General features: G+C 37.5%; 1 protein-coding gene across 7 annotated transcripts in view; it reads left to right on the top strand.

The window, feature by feature from the left end:
• LOC105491727 (diacylglycerol kinase eta) overlaps nt 1-11,092 on the top strand; it is a 206,070-nt gene extending 194,978 nt beyond the window's left edge. For all 7 annotated transcript variants that reach the window (XM_011758376.3, XM_071081436.1, XM_011758386.3 and 4 more), the window contains one exon: nt 5-11,092. In XM_011758376.3, coding sequence (XP_011756678.1) covers nt 5-94 — 90 coding nt within the window. In that variant the 3' untranslated portion in view covers nt 95-11,092. The remainder of the gene's footprint in view (nt 1-4) is intronic.
• The last annotated feature ends 16,908 nt before the right edge of the window (nt 11,093-28,000 follow it).

The raw sequence follows: 28,000 nt of genomic DNA, 5'->3' as shown, positions 1-28,000 counted from the left end.
TTAGGACCTGGGGATACCGAAGGTGGGCCATGTGAAGCGAATTCTCCAGGGAATTAAAGAGCTTGGAAGGAGCACTCCACAGTCAGAGGTGTAATCATATTAGTGCTATTCTTTGGAAGAGAAGTTATTGCCACTTAATACAAAGTCCTTGGAAGCAAGTGGTGGTTCTTGTAGTTTTCTGCGTAGATAAGTAAGCACCACTGAAGCACCTCTATGGCTTGATATTTTGCTGTGGGTGAAATTTTGATTTGAGGTATTAGAGAATATTTTTGTGCCAAAAAATACATTCCACAAAGCCATTTTCTTTTTGTGCAAACCTGACATGTTCAAATATATTGACAACAGTAATAAGGTAGGAGGAATCTGAGACGATTGCATTGTCTAAAAGGTGGAATTGCAAAATGTTTACTTTCCATAGATCTGGTCTGATGGAATGTTCCTACTGTGCAACTGCATAACAATATGTGGTTAAAACTTCCTGGGTTTCATTATTGGAGGCATTGGCCATTTTCTTAAAATCAGTAGGTTAGGAGACTAAAATATAAATTAAGTTGTGTTTTGAATGTAGATTGGTATCACCTCCAACTCCTAGTGCTTAGTGGTCAAGAATATGTTGAAAACCTGCCCAATACTATGAATGAATGCAAATCTTAATGCACGATGTTCCTGCCTGAAATGTCTTTCTTTTTCTTGCATGTCACATCTAATATTGTAACACTTTAAATAGCTTTCATGTCAATTTTAATGTTAATGGGATTTAATTTATTACTAAAGTATATTTTTGTTGGCTAAGGGCACTGCACTTTTCTGTTTTTTAATGTGGAATTTTGCGTAAATATTCTGTACCTAAGACTTTGTGAATGTGTGTCTGTGCCATAATCAACAATGATATACATGTATGCAAGTCAATTTTATTTCAATCTATCATAAGCAGTAGGCGTGCACGTTAACAAAATTCTCTGGGTATTTTCATAAAATTACCTGCTCCCTTACCTGACAAAACTTGTTACAGCTTTCCAAACTAAAATGTCCACATTTCGTTTCTAATTTTTAATTTCAATTTAATAATTATTTAATATTCTGTTTGAATTTATGATACAGTGAAGTGTTGATATCCAGGAATTCCCTAAGGTCCCAACCGAGATTTATATACTGAAAGATTACCCAGACTCACCCACTCTCTCTAGTGGCTTCTGACACAAACTTTCCAACAGAAGAGATTTAAATTTTTTCTTAAGGGCTTTTTGTTATTGTTATTATTATCTCACTTAATTCTTAATTCCTGTCAGGTGGATATTATTTTCCTTTTTCTAAACCACTCTACTTCAGTGTAGCTTATTAGAAGTCAACATTACACTGGTCAAATCTTTGAAAGCCAAAGGCATACATATCAAAGTCACAAAAATATCCTTAAATAAGCTTTCTTTAGCCATTATATACCAAAACATTAATTATAATATTTTAAAATATTGTATATAAGAGAAATAAACAGGGTACTGACTCAGTGGTGATAATTTTTATGAAGCAGCCTGCTAGGTTCTTAATAGATATATGCACACACAGATATATACATATACACATATATGTGTGTGTATATATACATACACATATACATTTATATGTATATATATACCTACATACATATAATCTTGTGATATAGCATCACTGATAATTTTCTAGACAATTATTTCCCAGTGTTTAAAGAGAAATACTAATAGGCGAGCATTTAAAATGAACTATTGTCAGGCATATTATTTAATTATATCAAAGGAGTTTAACTGTTTGACACTTTACTCTTGTTTATAACTTGGGTATTTAACTACTAGTAAAAATCACAAAATTTTGATGTCTTTAAAATAAATGACCCTGAGGGATTCCTGACCAAGTATGTCTGACTATATATTTTACCTAAGTTGTAAATAAATGGAAATTTTCCAAAGACAGTTATATCAAGTAGTTTAAAAAGAGTCATGAGACTGGGCGCTGTGGCTCATGCATGTAATCCCACCACTTTGGGAGGCTGAGGTGGGTAGATAATCTGAGGTCAGGAGTGCAAGACCAGCCTGACCAGTATAGTGAAACCCCATCTCTACTGAAAATACAAAAAATAGCCGGGTGTGGTGGTGGGCACCTGTAATCCCAGCTACTCAGGAGGCTGAGGCAGGAGAATTGCTTGAACCCAGGAGATGGAGATTGCAGTGAGCTGAGATCACACCACTGCTCTCTAGCCTGGGTGACAGAGCAAGACTCCATCTCAAAAAAAAAATAGTCATGAATTACTCAGTTTTTCTAATTATATCTGCACTTATGAAGTCAGAGGTCTCCTTTTTCAGCCCCTCTGATAGTCCCACCTAAGTGCTGTTCTGTAAACACTTTCCTGTGCAACCTAACAGAGGTACCAGGTTCCCAGAACTCTCTGACATTACAGATCTCTGTCCATCTCTACTCTCTGACATTACAGATCTCTGTCCATCTCTACTAAAAAAAGGAAAAGTGAGGGCAAGAAGGGGAAGAACTCTAGCATAAAGAATGTATTAATATAAATAGCTATATTGATTTTCACCCCTCATCCCCCTTTGCTAATAGAAAAGAGTCTAGCTTATGACGTGTCCCAAATTTAAGAGTGTGATGTGAAGGATTGAATTTTGTTGGTTTGTTTGGTGGTCTTTTCACTCGCAGGTAACATCTTTTGTATATGCTGTAAAGTCTCAGTTAATGGAATCCTACAGTACATTTCTGGCTGGCTCAGTTGGTAGAGCCTGAGTCTCTTAATGGAATCCTTAATTAGCCAGAATTTTCCTGCAAATGGCTTTGGATGGGGGAAATTCTATAAAATGACAATTTGGATATACTTTTTGTTAAATGAGAGCAATTTTCTCTATATGCTTTGTCTCTGCATGGCTGTGCAAGGCCCAAATGACTTCACTGACACCTGTTTCCAGGAGGGGGTCTTCAGAGTCTCCTTAGGCCCCTGTCAGTATCATAAATAATTCCTCTTCTTGTAGTAGATGCGCTTACCAAAAAAAAAAAAAAAAAGTAGGGAAGAGCTTCTCCACGGGATCGGATCACAGCTTTGGGGAGTGGGATGGGGCCTCTATGCTTTGATCCATGCATGAGCTGGGGTCAAAAGTTCCCACCTGCACCTGACTGCAGTGACTGTAATGGCTGGAATTGTCAGCTCTTCTCCCGGATAGGCTCTCCTTCACCTGGAGGATGGGGGCTGGTGGGATGTCAGGGAAAGGGAGAGCGTCAGCCAGAATATATTTTCTTTCAGTTCTATTTCCTGAGGAAGAACTTGCTTTTAAAGGAGGTAAAGGGACAGAATCAAACCTAAATAAAATTCCTGAGTATGCAGTATTTCTCTTTAGGGTCTCTTCACCTCCCTTTCTGAGTTTCTTTCCTACATTCTGGCTCTTCATTTTCGCAATGCCCAATGCAGTCATGGTTGCTGAAATTCTCACTGCTTTCTGCTTTCCTTTCCCCATCAATTAATCCACTACAAAATGACCCCTTTCATTTCTCGCTTAAGCATACATGGTGGGTCATTTAAGTGTTAGGAAGACAACAATTTAAAGACACTAATTTTACAGCTGGCATTATATAAAAGGATACTTGCTAGATAATCTAAATGAATTGATGGATTAGATCATTTGGGGCTGTGATGTATATTGTTCTTACTGACAAGAAATGACCCATGAATATCTAGATCTATCCTATCTGATATTTTAGCTACATGTGGCTATCTAAATTTAAATGGAATTTCATTAAGCCAGGCACAGTGGCACACGCCTGTAATCCCAGTGACTCGGGAGGCTGAGGCGGGAGGATGGCTTGAGGCCAGGAGTTTGAGACCAGACTGGGCAACATAGTGAGACCCTGTCTCTGAAAAAAATAAATTTTTTAACTAGCTAGGCATGGTGGCATGTGCCTGTAGTCCCAGCTACTCTGAAGGCTGAGGTGGGAGGATTGCTTGAGCCCAGGAGTTCAAGGCTGCAGTGAGCCATGGTCATGCTACTGCCCTCCAGTCTGGGCAGCAGAGCAAGACCCCTACTCTTTAAAAAAATTAACTTAATTAGAAATTCCATTTCTCAGTTGCACCAACTACATTTCAAGTGTTCAGTAACCACAGTGGACAGTACAGATGTAGAAAATTTCCATCACTGCAGAAATTCTATTGGACAGCTCTGGTGTAGATCATTGCTACTCAAAATGTGATCCATGGGGCAGCAGCCTGAGAGCTTACAGAAATGCAGAATTTCAGGTCCACTTCATATCGACTGAATCAAAATCTTCCTTTAGCAAAATTTCTCAAATGATTAGCACTGGCCTACATCCATTTTATCCTTCCTTAGCTATAAGGGACGTGAGGTCCAAGGGCTTCAAAAGGTCCCTGGAATAGCTTGTTCCTTCATCCACTGTTTCCTATTCATTCTTCAGCTAATCCCAGCAATGAGCTGAAACTCATTCATCATCCTTGCTGAGTTTTATTCTCAATCCTTATTCCTCACTCTGGTTCTAGATGAGCCTTCCCTACCAGTGGTTGTATTTTGGTAACCAAAGTGGGACACAGGAGATTGGCGGACCAACACAGCTGGCCTTTCTCTAGCCCTCCCTCCACCACTAAGTCACTAACAATCCACGTTTGCTCAGTTTGTTGACATGTGGCATGTTCATTTGTTCACAACTTAATCACAGGGAACATTTCAGAAAAATACGTACTGAGATAAGTTAAAACCATGTTCGTCTCCTACAACTTGTACATTTTCGTGTTCTCTTATCAGTAGATTGTTGTTGTTGACATAGCTCATGCATGAGGACACATAGCAGCACACACACAGTGAATGAACGGTTAGGCATGCAAAAAAAGAAAGAAAAAGGAATGAACCAAAATGATTCCAAGTAAAGTGAATGTCATTTAAGCCCTGTAAAAAGGCTTGCTTTGCTAGATTTAGATCTGTGTTCCTTATGCTCACTTATCTTGATGGTCACATGGTTAGTAATTCCTTAAAATAGTGCCTGAAAAACAATATTTCATGTTCTTGACCCCCAAATAACAATTTATTTAATTCTATAATAAGATTTTTCCCAATGAGACTTATTGTCAGGAATCCTTCGCTTAGTAACTTTTACATATTGATATAATGTACCAAAACACAATTGCCTAGAGATGCTTTAGCTAATTTTTATTAATAATGAGGACAATATTTTTGTCTTCATGGAACTTATTTTTAACAGGAATCAAGGAAGAAAATATTCATGAAGAGCTATAACTTAGAAAGTTATAGGGGCTGCCACTATGCAGCACTTCTAAAGTAAAACATCTTTTATTTCCAACTGGGCTGTCAACGTAGTGGACTTTCATGCTCTATGGATATGAATTCTTTAAGGATATAGCCCTTAATTAAGCTATAAGAACAATGCATCTCTTGACCCTGACATCTAGGATCTCTCCTGTCCGCCCCCTCTATGCCCCACTCCAACTAACTCATCCTGTGTCTCAGATGTAAGTTGGATTAGACAGTGGGTTTGAAGTTTGGTAACACAAATGGCAGTTTTGAAACACCAGATTCTTTAGATCAGCTGAAATGAAGAGTGAGAAGTGAAAATTCCTCCACTAGTAATTGTTAGCCAATAGAGTAGCCTCCCAGAGCAGTCCCCACAGCACTTGGTTACCATGGGTTTCTCTCCTCTCACTGCCTGCCCCAGTGCCATGACGCCTGGGGCTTGTCTCTTCTGTGGCATCCCCTGATTGACTTTTGTATAGCAAACTCGGTGTCAAGTCAGTAATATGATGCCTTTGTAACAGGAGACCTTCCTAAGAAGTAACTGCAATTTTTAAAACGTGATGATTATTGGTTTTTATAATACACAAAGTGTTAATTGTTTCTTATTTTATTTTCTCATTATTTTTTTTCCAAGTTTTGTTTGGAGATATTTATGTTAGAAGAAAAACTATAAAGTTTTATCATTGTAGAGAACAGAGATCAAAGACAGCTGGACTGTACCTATTTGTATAATTATTTCTGATATTTTTAGGAAAAGAAGTTTAACAGGGTAACTCAGACTGAGACTGTTAAACTCTGTTCATGATAAACTCCATGTTACATAATATAGGTGAACAGATTAATTCCCTCCATGTAACTAAGATATTCTATTTACATTATTTATATACTCTCTTAGTTGTTTATGCACTTCCAAGTTTTGGAAAAATGAAAACCAAGCTACTACTTAAAAGTTATTAAAAACTTCACATAAAATATTTCATTTTAGCTACAAGTTATTCATTGCATAGGATTTTATAAATAGTCTGGGTATTTCATAGGAACTGCATTTCAAAAGTAAATCAACCAAACCTAAAAAGAAGGGTTACTTTTAAAATGCATTAAAATAAAGAAGTTTCATACTCAGTTAATAATGCCATTAAGGTAGGATAATGCAGTTATATAATACAAACTAAAAAGGAAAAAGAATATATTTTGTGGTCCTTAATGTTTGATTGCACTGTTGTTTCCCACAGCTTAGCCATCTCTCTTTCTGTATACCAAGTATTAAGCTGATATGTAGCTAAATATTTCTTACAGTTCTGGTAACTGGTAACTAGTGCTGTGAAAGGTTTTGGTATTGTAACATTCCCAGTTTTGCGCGTTATATATTGTATATTGAAGATGACTAGTAAATTCAAGTAATATATTTATCTAGAGCTGGGAAAATATAATTATTTTCAAATCTTCAAGTAAATTGTATCGAATGTTTTTCTTCCTCTTAAGTGAGATAGTAAGTCTCACTTTTATGTTAAAATGTGTATTTATACAACAGGTTTCTCCTTTTGCTGTTATTAATTTTCATATTAAAATTTTTCTTATCTTTTTATATCAAAATAATTATGCTGGCTATTCAAACTGCCAAGATGTATTTTAGTTTGCAGGATTTTTGGCAGACAAAATATTTAATAACAAATATAAAAGCTTTGTATATTTTGTGGCATTAGGGACAAGAATTTTACCTTTGAATTTCTCTATGTGAGGCAGTGCTGGTATCAGCAAAGTCAGTAACAGACAGTATTACTTGTAATCATCAGAAGGTTTTCACAAGTTGTATAAATCGGTGCATTTATTTATTATATTGTGAAATTTAATCTTTATCTGAAATACATATTCTAGCTCTTTTCCTTTTTACTGCTGTTGCTTAGAGTGTATAGTTCTGTTGATGATTTACTTATGTACTTGAAGTACTCATTTCTGTCAAACAGATGCCCAACTATTTTCCTTTTAAAAAACTGTATTCTTTACCATCATAGATAGCGGAATAGTAATAGACACCTTGTTAAAAAAAAATAAGTTTCATGTTTAAAATAAATATTTTTTAAAAATATAAAGCCTAAATGAAATCACCAATATTAAGGATTTAATGTAGCCAAGGGATTCAGTGTGTTATATTTTGCCAATATGTATTTTATCTTCATGTCACAACTTATTTTCTGTAGCTAATTCTCAGTTTTAGTTGAAAAGAGATCTTAGTGATTGTAATGCCAATATGACATTCAAATGAACGTTAGGAATCTTGAACCCCGGCCGAGCGCCGTGGCTCAGGCTTGTAATCCCAGCACTTTGGAAAGCTGAGGGAGGTAGATCACCTAAGGCCAGGAGTTCGAGACCAGCCTGGCCAACAGAATACAAAAATTAGCCAGGCGTGGTGGTAGGTGCCTGTAATCCCAGCTACTCAGGAGGCTGAGGCAGGAGAATCGCTTGAACCCGGGAGGTGGATGTTGCATTGAGTCAAGATCTCGCCACTGTACTCCAGCCTGAGCGACAGAGCGAGACTCTTGTCTTGGGGAAGAAAAAGAATTTTGAACCCCCCAAAATATCACATATCTAGCAGTTGTTGGTTCCAGGGTGGATATTTTTAACATATGTTTGCATTTGGTTCTGGGATAGTAACCATTATGGATAATTGTTTCTGTCTAGTCAGTGAGACTTTAATTGTTTGAATTATTTCTACTTAAAATTACTCTTAGTTTAACTGTTTAAAAAACTAAAAATTTAAAACATAATGGCACAACATACCACACAGAATAAAACACATGTTTTCAAGGAAGGAAAAAAAATACCTGTTTTGATTTAATGTGAAGCATGGGTTTACCAAAGAAAATTGCTTTAATAAGCCCTAACTTTGTTTTCTTCTATGTTACAGTGTTAGCAGTTGATGTATTGTGTGCTATTTAAGAACTCATAGGAGACTAATAATTAATTTACTCTAATTTTAAAGGCAAAGAGTTGTATATTAATTTTACTGTTGCATAAGCAGTTACTGGAGGTGGGAAAAAAGAAAACCGGTGAGAGAAATTACATGGAAATTACAGGAAAAAGGAACTTAAGTTGGTAATTTTTGGCAAAGATTTGGGAACAAATAGTTTGAACATAGATATCTTTGACCTTATATGATAGAAACACAAAGCACACGTGTGCTATATAGTGTGCTGAGCACACCCCCACAAAACAAAAAATACCACATTGATGAAGTCCGAGACTGTATCTAGATCTTAGCATAACTAGTGAATTCAGGAAGCACATCCCACTGTTGAAATTTAGAAGTCAGTGAGAAGGTAGTTCAGATGATCTAATCATTCAGGACATTTGATGGAGTCCACACAAGGGTTTGTGATATGGGGCAAATATCTGTGCTTTCTCATCTCAGTGATTGACGTCTGGAGAACTAGTCAGACACGCTTAGCTGGTTCTATAGAAAAACACCAGTAAATGTGGATCAGACCATACCCTGCAGACCAAGGAGATTTTCTTAAACGTGCTAAGCCTTGAAATGCATTAGCAATGACAGTTGCTAAATGGGTTTTTTCCTTTCACTGAAACAACAAAACAATTATTAAAATTCACAATACCTAGAGATGGGAATATGGTTTAGGTTTATCAAGTTCTGTAACTGATGGCATTGGCTCATTGTGTCCTCTCTACAGGTTATGTTTTGGTGATTTGGTGTTCCCAGTTAGAAATGACACACAGTATTATCAGTTGTTAGTACTTGGTAACGTTTCTTTTAAAAAAGGAATTATGTAAGTATGAATCACACCTAATTTTACAATTTCTTTCCCACTGTCATTTTAGATATAAATAAAGGCTTCCCAGACTATAGCACGGAAATTAGAAGTTCAAATTGATATCCCTGATGTTCAATTTAAAAATGAAAGTAAAGTTAAAATTAATAGCTTTTGTACCAGAGTAGATTACGGGTATTTTCCTCTGTTGTATTACATGTTCATATTAATCATTTTAGGATAGGCCAAAACTCACTTCTAACATCTTCAAAAATTTTTCTATACTTAAGCCAAACAACAATGTTATAGATGTGAATATATTTAAGTTAAATCCTTCATATCTTTTCTTAGTTTAACTCCCCAAAGAGGAAAATGTCTCTTTAAACCAGTAGTTAAAAAGATGGAGTATGTGATATTCCTTTCTCTGTACTGAGTTCTGAATGTTTGATGCAGAGCATGGATCCCTGACTGCGTTCTCTGACTGTGGCATGGTGTTCTTTCATGCAAAGTACTTTCAAAACTCCCCATAAAGAAACTCAACTAGAGATTGTCTTTATTAATTAATGGAACTCTGGGTATGACTAAGGGAATTAAATTAGAAAGTAGAATAACCTAGTTAAAATCATTATATTAGTTATACATGAGAGTGAGGGAACGATGGCTTGATCTTTACATGACATTTGAATTCCGTCACTATCTGATTCTTGACCTAAAGGTTTCTTTGCTAAATCTAGTATTTATTATAGTATAATATGATAATTTGGAGTTCCTGTTGCATCTCACTGCCCCAAAAATGTTGGAATGCCGTATGATACAGGGAAAAGATTGGAGTTCATCACCATGGAATTTTGATTTGTCTTAATGACGCAACTTAATTTTCATGATGATAGATCTCTAAATGATTAATCCAGAATGATTTGGTACAGTGACTGGAAGAAATTGTTTTTCTGGGAATTTGCTTCCCATAATGACCTGACATACAGGTGACCTCAGTATAATTGAAATTAATTATAATTTTAATTCGAACATGCTCTGTTTACAGATTATAATTGTGCAGCATTTTTAAAAATATATACATAATTATGAGAATGAGAGAATTGCAAACTTGAACAGTTCTTTTGTTTTCTTTCCTTTTACTTGAAAAGCTTTCAGAAAGCTTTTGAAAGATGACACAGTTTTCCTAGCAACACTATGCAAATTAGGTTCTTCTGCCAAGAAACTCATAAACTAAAGTATGGAACAACACAAATGCTTAATCTTAATCTTGGCTTTGGATTTTGTAAGCAAAAGCATTTTCTGTATCAATTTTTTTTCAGTATTTATGCAGTTGGATATTTCATTTTTTGGTTATGTCAAAAGCTGAATTCTCATTTTATGCTGTGTTTCTCATTAGTTTCAGTAAAGTGCTGATTTCATTGCTGCCTTTCAGGCCTTCATCATACAAACCCTCACCATTTTTCACTCCTTTGGTTTTGCCATAGGTTTTTTGTTGTTGTTCTTGTTGTTGTTGTTGTTGTTGTTTTCAACAACTAGTTTTTCTACTTTCACTCTTTCCCACCAGAGTGGTCTCTCTAAAACAAATTTGCTAAAAGTTCTTAAGTAGGCTCTCTTTTCTATAAATTACAGAATAGCAAGAGGTCCTAAGCAAGAGGACCTATGACCTTGCCTCTTTCTTTTTAGTATCCTCACCAACCTTCCCTCTGTTGACTTTTGTAATGCAGGAATTTGGAACTACTTATAACTTAGTGCCTTGGCATAATCCCGTGCCATAGATGAACATATTCAAGACTCAATTCAAATGTAACTTTCCGTGAAGCCCTACCTGACTTCCCTAGGCAGATATTTCTTCCATGCCTATAGTAGATTGAAACTTTTTCTGTTAAAATAACAGCATTTCAATTACACACACACACACACACACACACACACACACACACACACACGTCTCCTCCACTGAATTTCTCTCTTCCCATTTGTATTCTCAGTGTCTAGCTACACATAGTAGGACTTTGATAAATATTTTTGAATGAAGGTAATATAAAACCCAAACTTCTCTGTATTCGTGTACTTTCACAAACAAAGGCTTACAATTCCACATGAAAGTCCACATGAGGTAAGTGTGCATTCATGAGCATGTGTGCACTCCAGGCAAACCAACAGAAGATAAACAGCAAGGAAAAGCAGTTGTTTTGTGAAAAATAATCATCTGTTAGCTGTAAATCCGAAATATTGGCAAATCTGAATTCTTGTTTCTCAAAATGAGGCTTCTGAAATTTTCACATAACTGCCAAACTCATATTTGTAATTTGTTAATATGCCCTAAAGATCATCTTTCTCTTTTGTAGACATTTAGTGTATACAGTCCACATAAATACATATACTGATTACCTACAGACAATAAGGAGACTTCAGAAAGAATCAAAAGCAATAGTGATGGTGGAATTTTTAAATAATATTCAGCTGGGGGGAAATAGACTGAGTTTGTGTGATTTCAGGTTATTTAGAGTTACTATTTTAATGTAAACGTAAGAAGGCTTATGACTATTATCACCCTCTATAGAATATAAAGACTAAAACTAAAAACTATTACCTATGGGCCTGTTTTTCTTTGGGATTAGATAAAGCCTTTCTACCATATCACCAAATACTCATAAAGGCTAACAGAAAGCTTTTCCAAGTTAATAATTTCTAAAATTAAATATCAGGGCTGGGCATGGTGGCTCACGCCTGTAATCCCAGCACTTTGGGAGGCCGAAGCGGATGGATTACCTGAGGTCAGGAGTTCGAGACCAGTCAACATGGTGAAACTTCGTCTCTGCTAAAAATACAAAAACTAACCAGGCGTGGCGATGCACACCTGTAATCCCAGCTACTTGGGAGGCTGAGGCAGGAGAATCGCTTGAACCCAGGAAGTGGAGGTTGCAGTGAACTGCGATTGCACCACTATACTCCAGCCTGGGCAACAGAGCGACATTCTGTCTCAAAAAAAAAAAAAAAAAAAAATTAGTTAAAATGTTTGTAATTAACTGAAATGCCCTGTTCCTTCATTCACTTGATAGACTTTTCTACCTGCTGTATACTTGACACTCAATTAGATTCCGGGGATACAAATAAAGTAAGACACAGCTCCTGTCTGGTAGAGGCCAAGTTTGTTTTCACAGTTATTTTTCCACAGTCTGTTTAAGGTATTAGGAGAACTATTATAAACCAAGTGTTTTTTCAGGTTACTTCAGGGGAGTCTCCTTCCACCCAAAAAAACTAACCAAATTATTTTATCATAAAGAGGTAATCCCATTTTTATGTCTACAATTTTTATATTTTTGTGTCAGCCACCAATAATTTTGACTGTTTTGTAAAGTACATATTTCATCAATCCTCTTTCCACAGCTGTACGTGTGATCCCAGTGACTGATAGATCTGTAGAATGTGAACTCACGTTTGAAGTTGATTTTAGGAAGGCATATAACCCTATTGATGACACACACACCGAAATATATAAGAGTTGTGCATGGTAAACCCACCGTAGAAGGGAAAATGTAATGCTTTCTGGTATACTTCAGAGGCTCCATTTGAAGATGTGGATTGATGTTTCCTTGATTATTTTGAATGAGGAGTAGACGGTAATAATGTTTAACAGGTAGCGTACATATCTAAGCATATAGTAAATATTACTAGTACTTGTCTGCCATGAGGCACTAATATATAGGTGACACAAAAATATTTTTAGTTATAAGAAATTCTGTAGATATTTATGGATGGTTAGGCAATAGGGTTCCTTCATGAGAAGGAAAAAGCTGTATCTTTATTGTCAGTAAGTATGGAAAAAGCCTACTTGTATATATATTCACAGTTTGATAGGCATATTTTGAAGTCATTGTTTCCCATCAATATTAAGTATCATCCATTTCTTATGTTCTCTAGCAAAAGAAAATTCTTAGTGCGATACAGCTTTACTCTTTGTTCGACTTTGTACAAGGTCCACAAAAGGAGGAGGCTCAAAAGATTGGACACTTTACCCTGACATTCAGCACATTCATTTTATCTTTCGATAAAGATAACCAGAAATCATTTGCCTCCTGTTTATCATCATGCTGAAAACACAACAGTATAGTTCCTTTCGTCCCTTACATTGGAGAAGGTATTTTAAATTTAGCCTTGCCGTATTATTTATGGTTAGGAATTTACTACATTTTGGTAGTCTGTTTTGAAACTAAGCACTTGTGTCTGAAAGATGCAGGTAATATCTATCTATTTATTACACAGTGGGCTCTGTTTGCTGCAGAAAAGAGTGAAACTTTCAACTGCTTAGCACACTTGCCAGTGAAATATACCTGACAGAGCAGAGGTTATAACTTTGGCTCTAATTACTTTTAATAATGGTAAGACAACGTGAGTTTTGTTTGTTTACATGCTGTTTACAATGGCATAATTTTTAAAATAGATACAATTGAGATATTTATTGCCTACTATTTTAAAGATGTTTTATGTGTTTTCACCTTTGGAATATATTGTTACATTTCCTTGTACAGATAATTTGGGTGGCTTTGTTAATGTAGCTAGTAATTTTTATGACTACTAAGTGACCAGTTTTCGGTGCCTTTTATTGTGGGATGCATGATTATGTATTTATTGTACGGAAGTCACTGATGTGTGTATTTTTGTACTTTGCTGAAAGTAATGGTTGGTCCTGATGTACGTGATGATGAAAGACATCTTTCCCAAAGGGCACTGCCTTGAGATCGTCCTTCTCAAATAAAAAGAATGCATTTGAAGAAAGTATGAAGTCTGTGTTGTTTCTGGTAGGAAATCTTTTTTAAAATTAAACTTTTAATTTTGAGATAATTGTAGATTCCCATGCAGTTGTAAAAACTAATACAGAGAGCGCTTGTGTACCCTTTACCCATTTCCCCCCCAAAGGTAACATCTTGCAAACCTGTAGTACAGTATCACAACCAGGACATTGAGATGCATAAGGTCATGATGCTGAACAGTTCTATCATCACAAGGACCCGAAATACAGATCCCTTATGTTTCCCTTTTATAGGCACACCTACTTGCCTCTTGCCCTCACGCGCTTCTTAACCCCGGGCAACCACGTCTATACTTTTATCATTTCAACAATATTACATTAATGGAGTCATACAGTATGTGATTTATTTTTTCACTCCAGAGTAATTCCCTGGAGATTCATCTAAATCGTGTGTATTGCTAGTTCATTTCTTCTTATTGCTGAGTAGTCTTGCATCTGGTGAAGGCATTCTTGATCGTAAGAACATAATTTGGTTTATGTTTATAGTAATGATTCCTTAAAGTTCACCTTCCCCAAAAAAACCACTCGTTAAAAGCCCAGTGCGTGACAAGTGTTGTCTCTAGTGGTAATGATCTGTGAATAGCCCTTTAAAATCACTATCTGGTGAGGAAGAAAGAGTATTGTAACACAGAGTGTTACATGCAGTGATAAAATATGCCACCAAGTATAGGGGAGGACAAAGAAAGGGTGGTGGTAGAGAAAGTTCAGGGGCACCTTCGGATAGGGGACATTAAGTCGAATCTTACATCAGTTAGCCAGGTGAAGTACGTGTGTGAGAAAGGCAGAGAGGACAGTGCAAGTAAAGACAGGCAAGCAGCATGGAGGGTTAAACATGCTGTTGCTGAAACATAAGGGAGTGACAGAAGATGGAACTGGAGTAGGCGAGGGCGGAACTCAGCAATCGGGTTTGAGCCCCGGCCAAATCCGTGACCTCTGTTGGTGGGATTGACGTGAAGAGAGCAGAGGACAAGGAGATCGGTTAGAGGTTATGAAAGAAGTTTGGGTGAGAAATCGCAAGGGACTTCTTTAGTGCAGTTTTTGTGGAAATGGAAAGGAGGGAACAGATCTCAGAAATACTCAGGTGTAAATGGCCTGCACTTGAGATTGGCTGTGGATGGGTGAGGAGGAGAGAAGAAACAACAAATCCCAGGTTTCTAATGACTGAAGAGGGAAGCATGAAATTCAAGTTCACACTCAGCCGTCATGGTTTCAAGGTGACTGTCTATGGGATACATCGTGTTGGAGAGAGGTATGGGAGGGAAATACAGATCTGAGAGTCATTGCCATATGGGCTGAAGCCTTTAGAGAAGATGAAGTTATCCAGAAAGATCCTTAGGAACTTAGAAAAAGAGCCCCACAGAACTGGGATTCAGACCTCTGAGAAGGGGGCGCTCTCCCAATGGTGGTTCTAGGAATACTAGAGGAAGAAGCCGGAGAATGAATGAAGCCAGCTGCCTTTGCCAGGGTGAGAACCAGTGCCCCTGGGACACCGGCAGCGACAGTGAGCAAAACAGGAAGAGCAAGTCCTCTTTCCTTCTGCAGGAAAGCAGCTGGCAAAGCAGCAGTGCCGATCGCAGAGCCCAATGCCAGCATCACTGAGCAGAGTGTCAGGTATGTATCTAACACTGAGAAACAATAAGCCAGTAGGTTGGCACTAAGTCTAACAAGGCACTCTTAAGAACAACATACACAATCTTACCACCTTCAGAGGAAAGTGGAGCAAGAAGCTGACCCAGAAGGAATGCTTGAGGGACTGGAGGATTCTTGACTTGGAAAAGAGAACATCCAGGGGCAGGGATTGGGGATAGAGGTGGGAAACGAAGTTGGACCTAAGAACTGCCTTCAGATATCTGAGGGACTGTCATGGAGAAGTGGGCTTGCATTAATTCCAAATGAGACAAGCAAGTAAAATTGACAACAAAAACTGATATCTAAAGATGTACCGGATTATCTCCTAAAATGAGATCTCCTTTGATAGAGAGATTCAGACAGAGGCTACCAACCCTTGACGGTTGACCCTTGAGAATGTGAATTCCATGAGGGAAAGGATTTTTTTCATGACTCTATCCCAATGCAAGGAATAGAGCTTAGTGTGTGGTATGTGCATATTATCTATTTGTTGAATAAATCAGAAGTAATTTAAGCATCAGATCAGAGGACCAGATCACCCTGAGGTCTCTTTAAACTATAGATTGAATGCAATTGATCATATGTAAAGGCAAAATATGCAGAGTCCTAACCGAATTAGGAAATAAATGAACCAGAATTTAAACTCCAAGTAAGTTGGTTATCCAGCATCATCCCTTTAAAAGCAGGTCACTACTAACCAATGCCCTTTTTTTTTTTTTTTTTTTTGAGACCGAGTCTCACTCTGTTGCCCAGGCTGGAGTGCAGTGGTGTGATCTCGGCTCACTGCGACCTCCATCTCCCAGGTTCGAGAGATTCTCCTGCCTCAGCCTCCCAAGTAGCTAGGCCTACAGGCACACGCCAACATACCCAGCTAATTTTTTAATTGTAGTAGAGACAGGGTTTCACCATATTGGCCGGGCTGGTCTCGAATCCCTGACCTCATGATCCGTCTGCCTCAGCCTCCCAAAGTGCTGGGATTACAGGCATGAGCCATCTACATGATGACCCTGAGGCACTGCCTGATTCTGAAGGGCTAGCTGAATCATCATATTCAATTACTTTTGTTTTAAAATGCTAATTGTATTATATATCCTAATGCTTTAAAAAGTAGCAGTGTGTTTACGTAGCCATAACTCTTGGCAGCTAACGGGTTATTGTACTAGCAAGTTAGAATTTTCACCAGGAAACCTAAATACAATAGATTTTTCTGATGTGGAAATCAAGAGTCATCCAAGCAATCCAAGGATCTGAGCCCTATCTTTCCTGTCCTACTGTGGCCTTGGTGTTTGTTTCCTTTAGTTCTTGTGCCACCACCAGTACATTCACAAAATGTAACAATTGGTGGTATGGTTGGCAACATAATGGAGCTTGTCCCAAAGCAAGCCGGGGATGGTGGTACCAGCCACAAGAATGAGAGACTACAAGGCTGGGTGTGGTGGCTCACACCTGTAATCCCTACAGTTTGGGAGGCCAAGGGAGAAGGATCGCTTGAGCCCAGGAGTAGTTTGAGACCAACCCGGGCAACATAGCAAGTCCTCATCTCTATTAAAAAAAAAAGAGAGAATACAGACAAAAATATAGTGTCATAGCAGTGTATAACACTTCTTAGTTTGAGGTACTATATCTACATTGAATCCTTATACCAACCCCGTGAGTTTGTTATTAGCCCCATTTGAAACACCCTCACACCCTTGGATTGGTTCTACTTCTGGCAATGACGTTTTGGATGAATGTGGACATTGGAGCACTACCCTTTCTCAGAGGAGTGATACTGACTTATCAAGTAAAAGGCAGCCCAAGAACCACAGTGAGTCAGGTAAAGCTTTCGGCATAGTTTCTCTCCCACACAGGCCTCCCTCGCACCCTAATCCATGCTGCTGTAGCACCCCCACAACTTAGAGGAAGGCCACAAATGAAAGCGATCTGAGATCTCATTTAATTTGTTTTAAGCTTTTTTTTGACTGCTCCCCATGGTAAGAAATATATTTTCCCCAATATACATAAATATATATGAATGTGTGTGTATATATACACACACATGCAGTCATGTGCTTCGTAACGGTGTTTCAGGTAACAGTGGACCACATATGGGACCACATAGATATCAGAGGTCCCACAAGATTGTAATGGAGCTGAAAACTTCCTGTCACCTAGTTACCTCATAGCCATCACAACATTGTAATACAACACACTACTCTCATGTTTGTGGTGTAAACAAACCTACTCTGCTCCCAGTCATATTAAAGTACCACATAACACACACAATTACATACAATACATAATACTTAACAATGATGGCAAATGACTATGTTACTGATTGGTTTACATATTTCCTATACTACATATACTTTTTTTTTTTTTTTTTTTTTGAGACAGAGTCCTGCTCTGTTGTCCAGACTGGAATACAATGGCATGATCTCGACTCATTGTAACCTCTGCCTCCTGGGTTCAAACAATCCTCCTGCCTCAGCCTCCTGAGTAGCTGGGACTACAAGCATGCGCCACCATGCCCTGCTAATTTTTGTATTTTTAGTAGAGATGGGGTTTCACCATGTTTGCCAGGCTGGTCTCAAACTCCTAATCTCAAGCAATCCACCCGTCTTGGCCTCCCAAAGTGCTGGGATTACAAGCATGAGCCACTGTGCCCGGCTCTACACTTTTTATCATTATGCTAGAGTGTACTCCTTCTACTTATTGAAAGAAAAAAAAGTTAACTGTAAAACAGCCTCAGGTAAGTCCTTCAGGAGGCATTGTTATCATAGGAGATGACAGCTTCCTGCATGTTTTTGTTCTGAAGACCTTCCAGTGGGACAAAATGTGGAGGTGGAAGACAGTTATACTGATGATCCTGAAACTGTAGGCCTAGGTTAACGTGTTTTGTGGTTTAGGTTTTTTTTAAAAAAGTTTAAAAAGTAAAAAAGTTAAAAAAAATTTTAATAGAAAAATGCTTATGGATTAAGGATATAAAGAAAGAAAAAGCTTTTGCATAACTCTATGTTTGTGTTTTAATCTAAGTGTTAGTACAAAAGTCAAAAAGTTAAAAGAAGTTTACAAAGCAAAAATGTTTCAGTAAGCTAATACTTGTTATTGAAGAAAGAAAAATATTTTAATAAATTCAATGTAGCCTGTGTACAGTGTTTATAAAGACTACAGTAGTGTAAAGTAATGCCCTAAACCTTCACATTCACTCACCATTCACTCACTGACTCACCCAGGGCAACTTCCGGTCCCATAAGCTCCATTCGTAAGTGTCCTATACAGATGTACCTTTAGCCTGTAATCCCAGCGCTTTGGGAGGCCAAGGTGGGCATATCACTTGAGGCCAGGAGTTCGAGACCAGCCTGGCCAATACAGTGAAGCCCTGTCTCTACCAAAAATACAAAAATTAGCTGGACTTGGTGGCACATGCCTGTAATCCCAGCTACTCGGGAGGCTGAGGCAGGAGAATCACCTGAACCTGGGAGGTGGAGGTTGCAGTGACCTGAGATTGTGCCACTGCACTCCAGCCTGGGTGACAAAGCGAGACTCTGTCTAAAAAGTATATATATATAATATATATTATGTTATATTATATTATATATTATACAAATGATATACATATAGTATAATATCTAATTTATATATAATTTCTAATTAATACAAATATATTTATATAAACAATTATTTAATAGGTATTTAAATTATATTATTTAACTAATATAAATATAAAAAATTATAATTTTAATAATATAATAATTGGTATGATCTATATTACTTATATAATATTTATAATATATAATATATATTTATATTATATATTTTATGTTTTTACTGTAGGTGTCTCTTATATATTTACTGTACCTTTTCTCTGTTTAGATATGTTTAGATACACAAATACCATTTTGTTACAATTGCCTACAGTATTCAGTACACTAACATGCTATACAGGTTTGTAGTCTAGAAGCAACAGGCTATATCATATAGCCTAAGTATGTAGTAGGCTATCCCATCTAGGTTTGTGTAAGTATGCTGTGATGTTTGCACAATGAAAAAATCACCTAGCAATGCATATCTGAGAATATGTCCCTGTTAGGTGATGTGTGACTGTGCATACACACACTTGTATACATGATGTATAAACAGATATGTTTATATATCACAAGTTTAACAAAATAGCACTTATGTACATGCAGTATAGTTTAATATTTTCTATTCTATTTTGTTTTTTAAAAATTACTGATTGTGGCAGGCGCAGTGGCTCATGCCTGTAATCCCAGCATGTTGAGAGGCAAAGGTAGGCGGATGGCTTGAGCCCAGGAGTTCCAGACCAGCCTAGGCAACTTGTAGAAACTCAGTCTCTACAAAAAATACAAAACTTAGCTGTGCTTGGTGGCGCACGCCTATAGTCCCAGCTACTAGGGAGGCTGAGGTGGGAGGACCGATTGAGCCCGGGAGGACCAATTGAGCCTGGGAGGATGGAGTGAGCCCAGCATCCTTGGTTGTGGTGAGCCCAGATCATGCCACTGCACTCCTGCCTGGGCGCCAGAGCAAGACTCTGTCTCAAAACAAACAAACAAACAAAAATACTGACTGTAAACAAAAATACTGATTGCAACCTGTTAAGCTGATTTTGTGACCCACTAATGAGAAGGTCAGCAAACTTTTTAGGTAAAGGGCCATTGTAACCCACTAATGAGAAGGTCAGCAAACTTTTAGGTATAGGGCCAATGTGGCAGAGTGGACTATTCCACTCTGGCGATGTGGCAGGAAAGCAGCCACAAGCGATATGTAAATGAATGGGCATGGTTGGGTCCCAATAAAACATTATTTACAAAAACAGATGTTGACACATCCCTACACTAATAAGTCATAGCCTACAGTATTAATTTTTAAAACCACAGAGCTAGTTCAACAGTTTCCAATGATTACCTGAATGTCTAAGAATCATTTGCAGATTATGTTAAAAAAAAAAAAAAGAGTTTTCAGAAACCACCCTGGACCTACACAACTAGAATCTCTTGGGAAGGGGTTTGGGACCCCACCATTTGAATCACTCTCTTTCTGTGCTTCTTACCTGTGGCCAAGGATTAGGGATCACCGATTTGATCCAGCCTCCTCATTCACTCCAGCTCCAATTTTTTTTTTTTTTTTTTTTAAGATGGAGTCTCGCTCTGTTGCCCAGACTGGAGTGCAGTGGCACGATCTCGGCTCACTGCAAACTCTGCCTCTCAGGTTCAAGCGATTCTCCTGCCTCAGCCTTCCAAGTAGCTAGGACTACAGGTGCCCGCCACCACACCAGGCTAATTTTTTGTATTTTTAGTAGAGATGGGGCCTCACCATGTTAGCCAGGATGGTCTCGATCTCCTGACCTCGTGATCCACCCGCCTCGGCCTCCCAAAGTGCTGGGATTATAGGCATTAGCCATCACGACTGGCCACTCCAGTTCCTATTTGAAAAAAAAAAAAAAGTTTATAATTGACACATAATTGCGCATTTATAGGGTACAATGTGATACTTCAATGCCTGTATACATTGTATAATGATCAAATCAGGGTAGTTAACATGTCCATCACCTCGAACCTTTATCATTTCTTGATGGTAATGACTTTCAAGGTAACTAGAAAAGAGGATCTTGAACGCTATCACCAGCCCCTATTTTACAAATAATAAACTGAAGCCTTGAAAAGCTGTGTTCTGGGCTACAAACAATTGTCAACAATTTTGAAGAACCTGGATCATACAAACTGGGGACTTACTACAGTGCAGTCATATTAGAAATTAATAACAAAAAATCTGAAACAGAACATAATACTCACTCTTATAACTTGTTCAATACATATCCCTGCAGCACTTCAGCAGAAAGTGACAACCAATTAAAGGACAGAAGCCAGTGCCCATTAAAGTGATAATAAGAATATTAAGCATCTCATGGCTACTATGAAAGGTTGTTCAGCCTAAAGGCATGTATGTCTAGAAGCTCATTACTGCGTGATAACAAATTTTCAACCAACAAAAAATACTAATATGTAGCACTCTAATTAGCTTAATTATGATTTGATGAACTATGCAATTTCAATGGGAAATGATATTATTAAAGCATATTGGCTGATTTGAAAGTGATTACAGCATGCTGGCAATATGTTTAATGCTGTTTTGGCCTGCAGTAATCTTAATTTTAAAAGTGAAATTTGGTCTCTATTTTCGTCAAGATAGCAATGATCTTGATACAGACTTTATATATGAACTTTAATATATTGAAAGAATGAAATGGGTAAAAATAGGTACAAATAAAAATTAAAAGTTAAAAACCAAGATTCATGAAAAATTTATTGTAAAGCTCTGTGAATTTAAATATTTGTATTAGCCAGGCACAGTGGCTCACACCTGTAATCTCAACACTTTGCGAGGCTGTGGTGGGCATATCGCTTGAGCCCAGGAGTTCAAGACCAGCCTGGGCAACATGGCGAAACACCATCTCTACTGAAAATACAAAAATTACCTGGGCATGGTGACATGTGCCTGTAGTCCCAGCTACTTGGGAGGCTGAGGTGGGAGGATCAATTGAGTCCCTGTCTCAAAATATATATATATTTGTATTTATTTTATATCTATCTTCCTTTTATACCCACTCATGTCTGTTCTGCAGTCTCTGATAACTTCAACCCTTCGGTATTAACTGAAATCACTTCTTCCCTCTGTGTGTTGAGTCAAAATGAAAGGAACGCTTCCAAACTCTCCTCTGATTTCTCATCCTAGTCCATTTTTCATCCTCCACCCACTACATACAGATATGCACACCTGTGAACACATGCATCACCCTGCATTATGTCCCTCCCATCCTCTCCACCTGCACTACCACCTCATATTCATCTGTGAACCGCTGCTCATCCATAAAGTCTCACGGGGACCCTCAACAGAACCTTTCAAAACTCACCAAGAGTGTATAATACTTAGATATTTTCATCTCTATTCCCATTACAGCTTGTTCCCATTACATACCCCCACTAAAGCAATTATATTGCATCATAATTATTAACACAGTTATCTTTCCACTTAATTAGCTTTTGCTTGAGAACCGAGAGCATATATTACTCATCCTGTCCTCATCACGCTGCACAAAGCTTGGTTCCTAGCCGGTCTTCAAAAAATGTCATTTGAATGGGTGAAGAGAGTATTTCACTTGGAATATTTTGTTTAAAACTCTTAACCTCTGCGGTCACAAGTGATATTACACTGCCTTTGTCTAGTTTGGGAGCCAAGGTTACAGTAGGTCATAAAATGAAAGAGCTTTTCCTTTTTTTCCCCCCCAATCTGTGAAAGAATTTGTGTAAGAATAGAATTACCTGTTCTTTGAATGTATGGTAGAATTAGCTGTAAAACTGTCCAGTAATAGTGGTAATCTTTTCTTTGGGTATGTGTTTTATTTTTCTGACTTCTTGGGTTGGATGTTTGATATAGTGTCTTTATTTACTAATAAAAAGCATGTAAAATTGTCTGTTTTTCTGTAAGTACTACTTTAGCTACATCCCATCAGCTTTCTTTAAACATTTTTAAAAATAGAATTTTATTCTATTTTTTTAGAGGATATATATGGGTTCAAGATGGTCATCTGCTTGTCTAGGAGTCCGAGGGACCACTTCAATTCCTTCAGGAAGTAAGTGGACTGAGACTCCACACAGCCTATATCCCAAGCGAATGAATTGGTACTTAGGAAGTCCAGGCGGAATGTCAGTGAGATATCCTAGACCAGCATGATGGAAGCAGGAAAGAGCCACAGAATAGGGATCCCATGGATACTCAGGTTTCAAGGTAAGCTCCCTAGATACTAGGCCTGTAATCGCACGCTAATTCCATGTGCTAACTTCCACTGCGCAAAGACCTGTGGCAACTGAGTCGGCTGGGGAAGGTGTGATGCATCCTACACCTTTTTTTTTTTTTTTGAGACAGAGTCTTGATCTGTTGCCCAGGCTAGAGTGCAGTGATGCGATCTCGGCTCACTGCAACCTCCACCTCCCGGGTTCAAGCGATTCTCCTGCCTCAGCCTCCCAAGGAGCTGAGATTACAGGTGCCCACCACCTCGCCCAGCTAATTTTTGTATTTTTAGTAGAGACAGGGTTTCACTCTGTTGGCCAGGTTGGTCTTGACCGGCCTCCTACAACTTTTAATAGGTACTGTCATTATTATCCAATTTCAAGCATTTTGTAATTGACTTAATAATTTCTTTGATTCATAAGATTTTAATAAATGTGTTAAAAAAATCTTATGAATAAATGTGTTAAAGGCAGTTTTCTACCCTGAAGGCGAAGGTGTGACATGGGTTAATTTCTGGTTCAGCTTCATGCTGAGTGCTATAGTCTAGTTTGTGTCCCCCTAAAATTCACATGTTGAAACCTAATCCCCAAGGTAATGGTATTGGCAGGGGGGTCTTTGGGAAGTGATTACGTCATAAGAGTGGAGTCCTCATGAATGGGATTAATGCCCTTATAATAGAGGATTCAGAGAACTCCCTTAACCCTTCCACCACATGAGGACACAGCGAGAAGAGGCCATCCAGGAACCAGGAAGCAGAACCTCACCAGACACTGAATCAGCCATTGCCTTGATCTTGGACTTCCCAGCTTCCAGAGTGGAAAGTGAAATAAATATTTCTTATTTATTTTATGAAAGAAATGTTTATTTATTTTATAAAAGAAATATTTCTTATTTATAAACTAGCTAGTCGATGGTATTTTGCTATAGCAGCCTAAATGAACTAAGACACTTAGGGTGCTGCCCTTTGGTGTTTTAGCTTAGTGGGGAGATTTCCTGTGAAACTCCCCACTTAGAGTTGGTACCAGCTTGACTATCTTTCTCCTAAGCTCCTAGGAATAATAAAAATAATGCTTGAAATTAGCCATTTTGGTAAATGCCTTCAGATAAAATCTGATTCTGTGATAAGCTTAACTTTCTAGGTTCTTGCCTTAATTTTCTTTTATCCAGCATTTGCAGTTATTTACAAAGGAAGGTTGGTACAAACCTGCACTGTTCAATATGGTAGCCACTGGCTACATGTGGCTATTGAACATATGAAATGTAGCTCCATTGAATTTTCTAAATACCCATTGGATTTTGCAACTTAGTATGAAAAAAAGAATGTCCCCATAATAGTGTTATATTGTTCACATAGGCAGCCTCAAAATTGGGAATGGGTTACCAAAAAAAAAAAAAAAGTATATTAATTGCTTAAAGCCCAGAATTTATTCCCCCCTCTTAAGATGTTTCTGGTTGGAGAGTATATTGGTGTAGCATTTTGGGGAAAAAAATTTGGCAGTATAAATTAAAATTATCTTTCCACCCTAATAAGACTCAGTAATTCCACTCTTAGAATTTATCCCTTGATAATAAATAGAGAAATGTTCCAAGTGTATGCATAAGTATGCTAATCACAAACGTGGCATGAGATAGTGAAATACTGAGAACAATCTAAATGCCAGATGATAGGGCCATGTTCATACAAATCATGATGCATTTATTTCGTGGAATACAAAGCAGCTTTTAAAAATGGTTATATGGCCGGGCTTGGTGGCTCATGCCTGTAATCCCAGCACTTTGGGAGGCTGAAGCAGATCACCTGAGGTCAGGAGTTCAAGACCAGCCTGGCCAACATGGTGATACCCTGTCCCTACTAAAAATACAAAAAAATTAGCCAGGCATGGTGGCGGGTGCCTGTAATCCCAGCTACTCAGGAGGCTGAGGCAGGAGAATCGCTTGAACCCAGGAGGCAGAGGTTGCAGTGAGCCCAGATCATGCCATTGCACTCCAGCCTGGGCAACAAGAGCAAAGCTCCATCTAAAACACAAAAACAAAAACAAAAAAAAGAAAGTTATATAGTTATACCTTCCTTGTGTTTGGTATGTGAACAATAGAACGTATTAAGTAATAAACTAAATTTAAGGCAGTATATATGCTTTATAATCTTATTTTGAATTATACATATGTGTATGTATGTGTGTATATACTAATATAAATTCTAGATGAATGTTCAATGAAATGTTTCGTGATGATTTCTACATAGAATTAGAGATAATTTTCAAATGATTTTGCCATCTTTATACATTTCTTATTTTAAAATAATGAACGTGATGCTTTCATAGTCACAAAAAGCAATGATGTTATTTTTGGCATTTTTGTTAATAAAAGATTCTTACACTGCTAGACAAAAATTTTTGTATTGATTTAATTGTTAAAATGAAAATATATTGTATATATTGGGGTAAATAAAATCTATTATTTTTGCATGTTTCTTTTAACTTTTTTACTGAGAGGACTAGAAAATGTAATATTATATAACGGCATACATTATATTTCTATTAGACTGTGGTAGTCTAAATAATCTAGTGTGCAGTATTGTTTAGGGAACATATCTTTTAACCATGGTATTAATCTTTTGTACATTATGAATGCTCAATATAGGTTGCAGAATACTTGATAGATTGTTCATATTTTATGAGAATGGAGATTTTTTTTTAACTGAATAAGAATTTTTTTAAAACCCAACTTAGATGGGGAGCTTTCAGTTCTAGTTATTTCCTGGAATTTTTACTTTAAAAGAGAACATATAATAAACATTTGATTTGCTGTCAGTGCTATCTCTCGGAAGGCAAATGAAACAATGAATTCCAACACAGCACCTAATCTGTTCGAATGTTCTGAGATATAGAAATAACAAGGTTTTTGGCTTGTGAAATGTCATTATATTACTGCAGAGGACAAAATGTGAAGGCAGAAAAATTTGGGCAATGTCAGCCATGCTCCTTAGACTTTAAGAAAGTTAACGGTTAAAAATTAAGAAAAAAAAAACGTTATTCAGCAAATGTTGTTGGAATAATTAGATGCTCATATGAAAAAAGAAAAAATATTAAGTCCCTTCTTCATACCATATTCTAAATGAGTTCCTAATAAATAAATAACATGTGGAAAGCAAAACTGCAAACTTCTCAGAAGAAAATATAAGGGAATATTTTCTCTGTCACTGGGTTAGGAAAAGGTTATTTTAAGTAATATATAAAAAGGGCAGCCCATTTTTATCTTAAAAAAAGAGACTGACAGAAAAGGTTGCTGCAAAAGTGACGCACGTACAGGCTTGCCTTTTGTCTCTGCTCCAAATAAATTTGAAGTTCTGGCTGCTCATGACGCTCTGGTTGAGCCCAGTGGATTCATGGACACTACTGCCTGCAGTCTGATGGCGATAGCAGATAATACTCGTTTTCTGGGTTCTGGTCCTCGGTCAGGTCTGGGAGAACTGATCATGCCTGAAAATGAACCAGGAAGTAGTATCATGCCAGGCAAGGTGAACCCTACTCAGTGTGAAGCAATGACCGTGGTTGCAGCCCAAGTCATGGGGAATCGTGTTGCTGTAACAGTTGGAGGCAGCAATGGACATTTTGAGTTGAATGTTTTCAAGCCAATGATGATTTAAAATGTGTTACACTCAGCCAGGCTGCTGGGGGATGCTTCAGTTTCCTTTACAGAAAACTGCGTGGTGGGAATCCAGGCCAGTACAGAAAGGATCAACAAGCTGGTGAATGAGTCTCAAATGTTGGTGACAGCTCTCAATCCTCATATAGGGTATGACAAGGCAGCAAAGATTGCTAAGACAGCACACAAAAATGGATCAACCTTAAAGGAAACTGCTATTGAACTTGGCTATCTCACAGCAGAACAGTTTGATGAATGGGTAAAAACTAAGGACATGCTGAGTCCAAAATGATATAAATAAACTTGTAATGAAAATAAACATGTACAAAATTTTAAAAAAATGGTAAATCTGACTTATACAAATACAAAAGCTTTATTCAATAATAAACAACACATACAAGTTAAAAAGACAGGCCGTGGACTGCAAAAATTTTTTTGAACATACAAGCCATCAAGGATTAGCATCCAACATGCATACATAGCTCCTAAACCACTTACTTTAAGTTTTAAGTCAAGCTGATTGAGGTGTAATTTACAAGCAAGAAAACGCATCCTTTTTACAACAGCTGTATGTATTTTAAATACATGCATTCAATTTTGCAACCATCACTATAATTAATGCATATAACATTTGTTTTATCTTACAGAAAGGTCTGTAGGGCCTCTAGGTGATCAGTCCCTCTCACACCTCAGCCCTTGGCAATCACTGATCTATTTTCTATTCCTGCGTTTTTGCCTTTTCAAAATGTCATTTAAATGGAATCACATATAATGTAGCTTTTATAGTCTGGCTTCTTTAACTTAACATACAAATATTGATTATATCTATAGTTTTTCCTCTTTGTTGCTAAATTGCATTCCATTATATGGATATACTAGTTTATTTATCCATTCAGCAGGTGAAAGACACTGGAATGCTCCCAGTTTGGCGTGATTACAAATAAAACCACAATAAAAATTTGTATACATTTTTGTATGAACATGTATTTCCCTTTCAGGAAAACACCACAAGACTGCTGGGTCATATGGGAGGTAGAAATTGCCAAACTATTTTCCAAAGCGACTGTGCCGTTTTC

Source organism: Macaca nemestrina, chromosome 16 (assembly GCF_043159975.1).
Source record: "Macaca nemestrina isolate mMacNem1 chromosome 16, mMacNem.hap1, whole genome shotgun sequence".
Classification (NCBI taxonomy): Eukaryota; Metazoa; Chordata; class Mammalia; order Primates; family Cercopithecidae; genus Macaca; species Macaca nemestrina.
The sequence above is the reverse complement of the archived record's forward strand: the minus strand, read 5'-3'. Positions and strand labels throughout refer to the sequence as shown.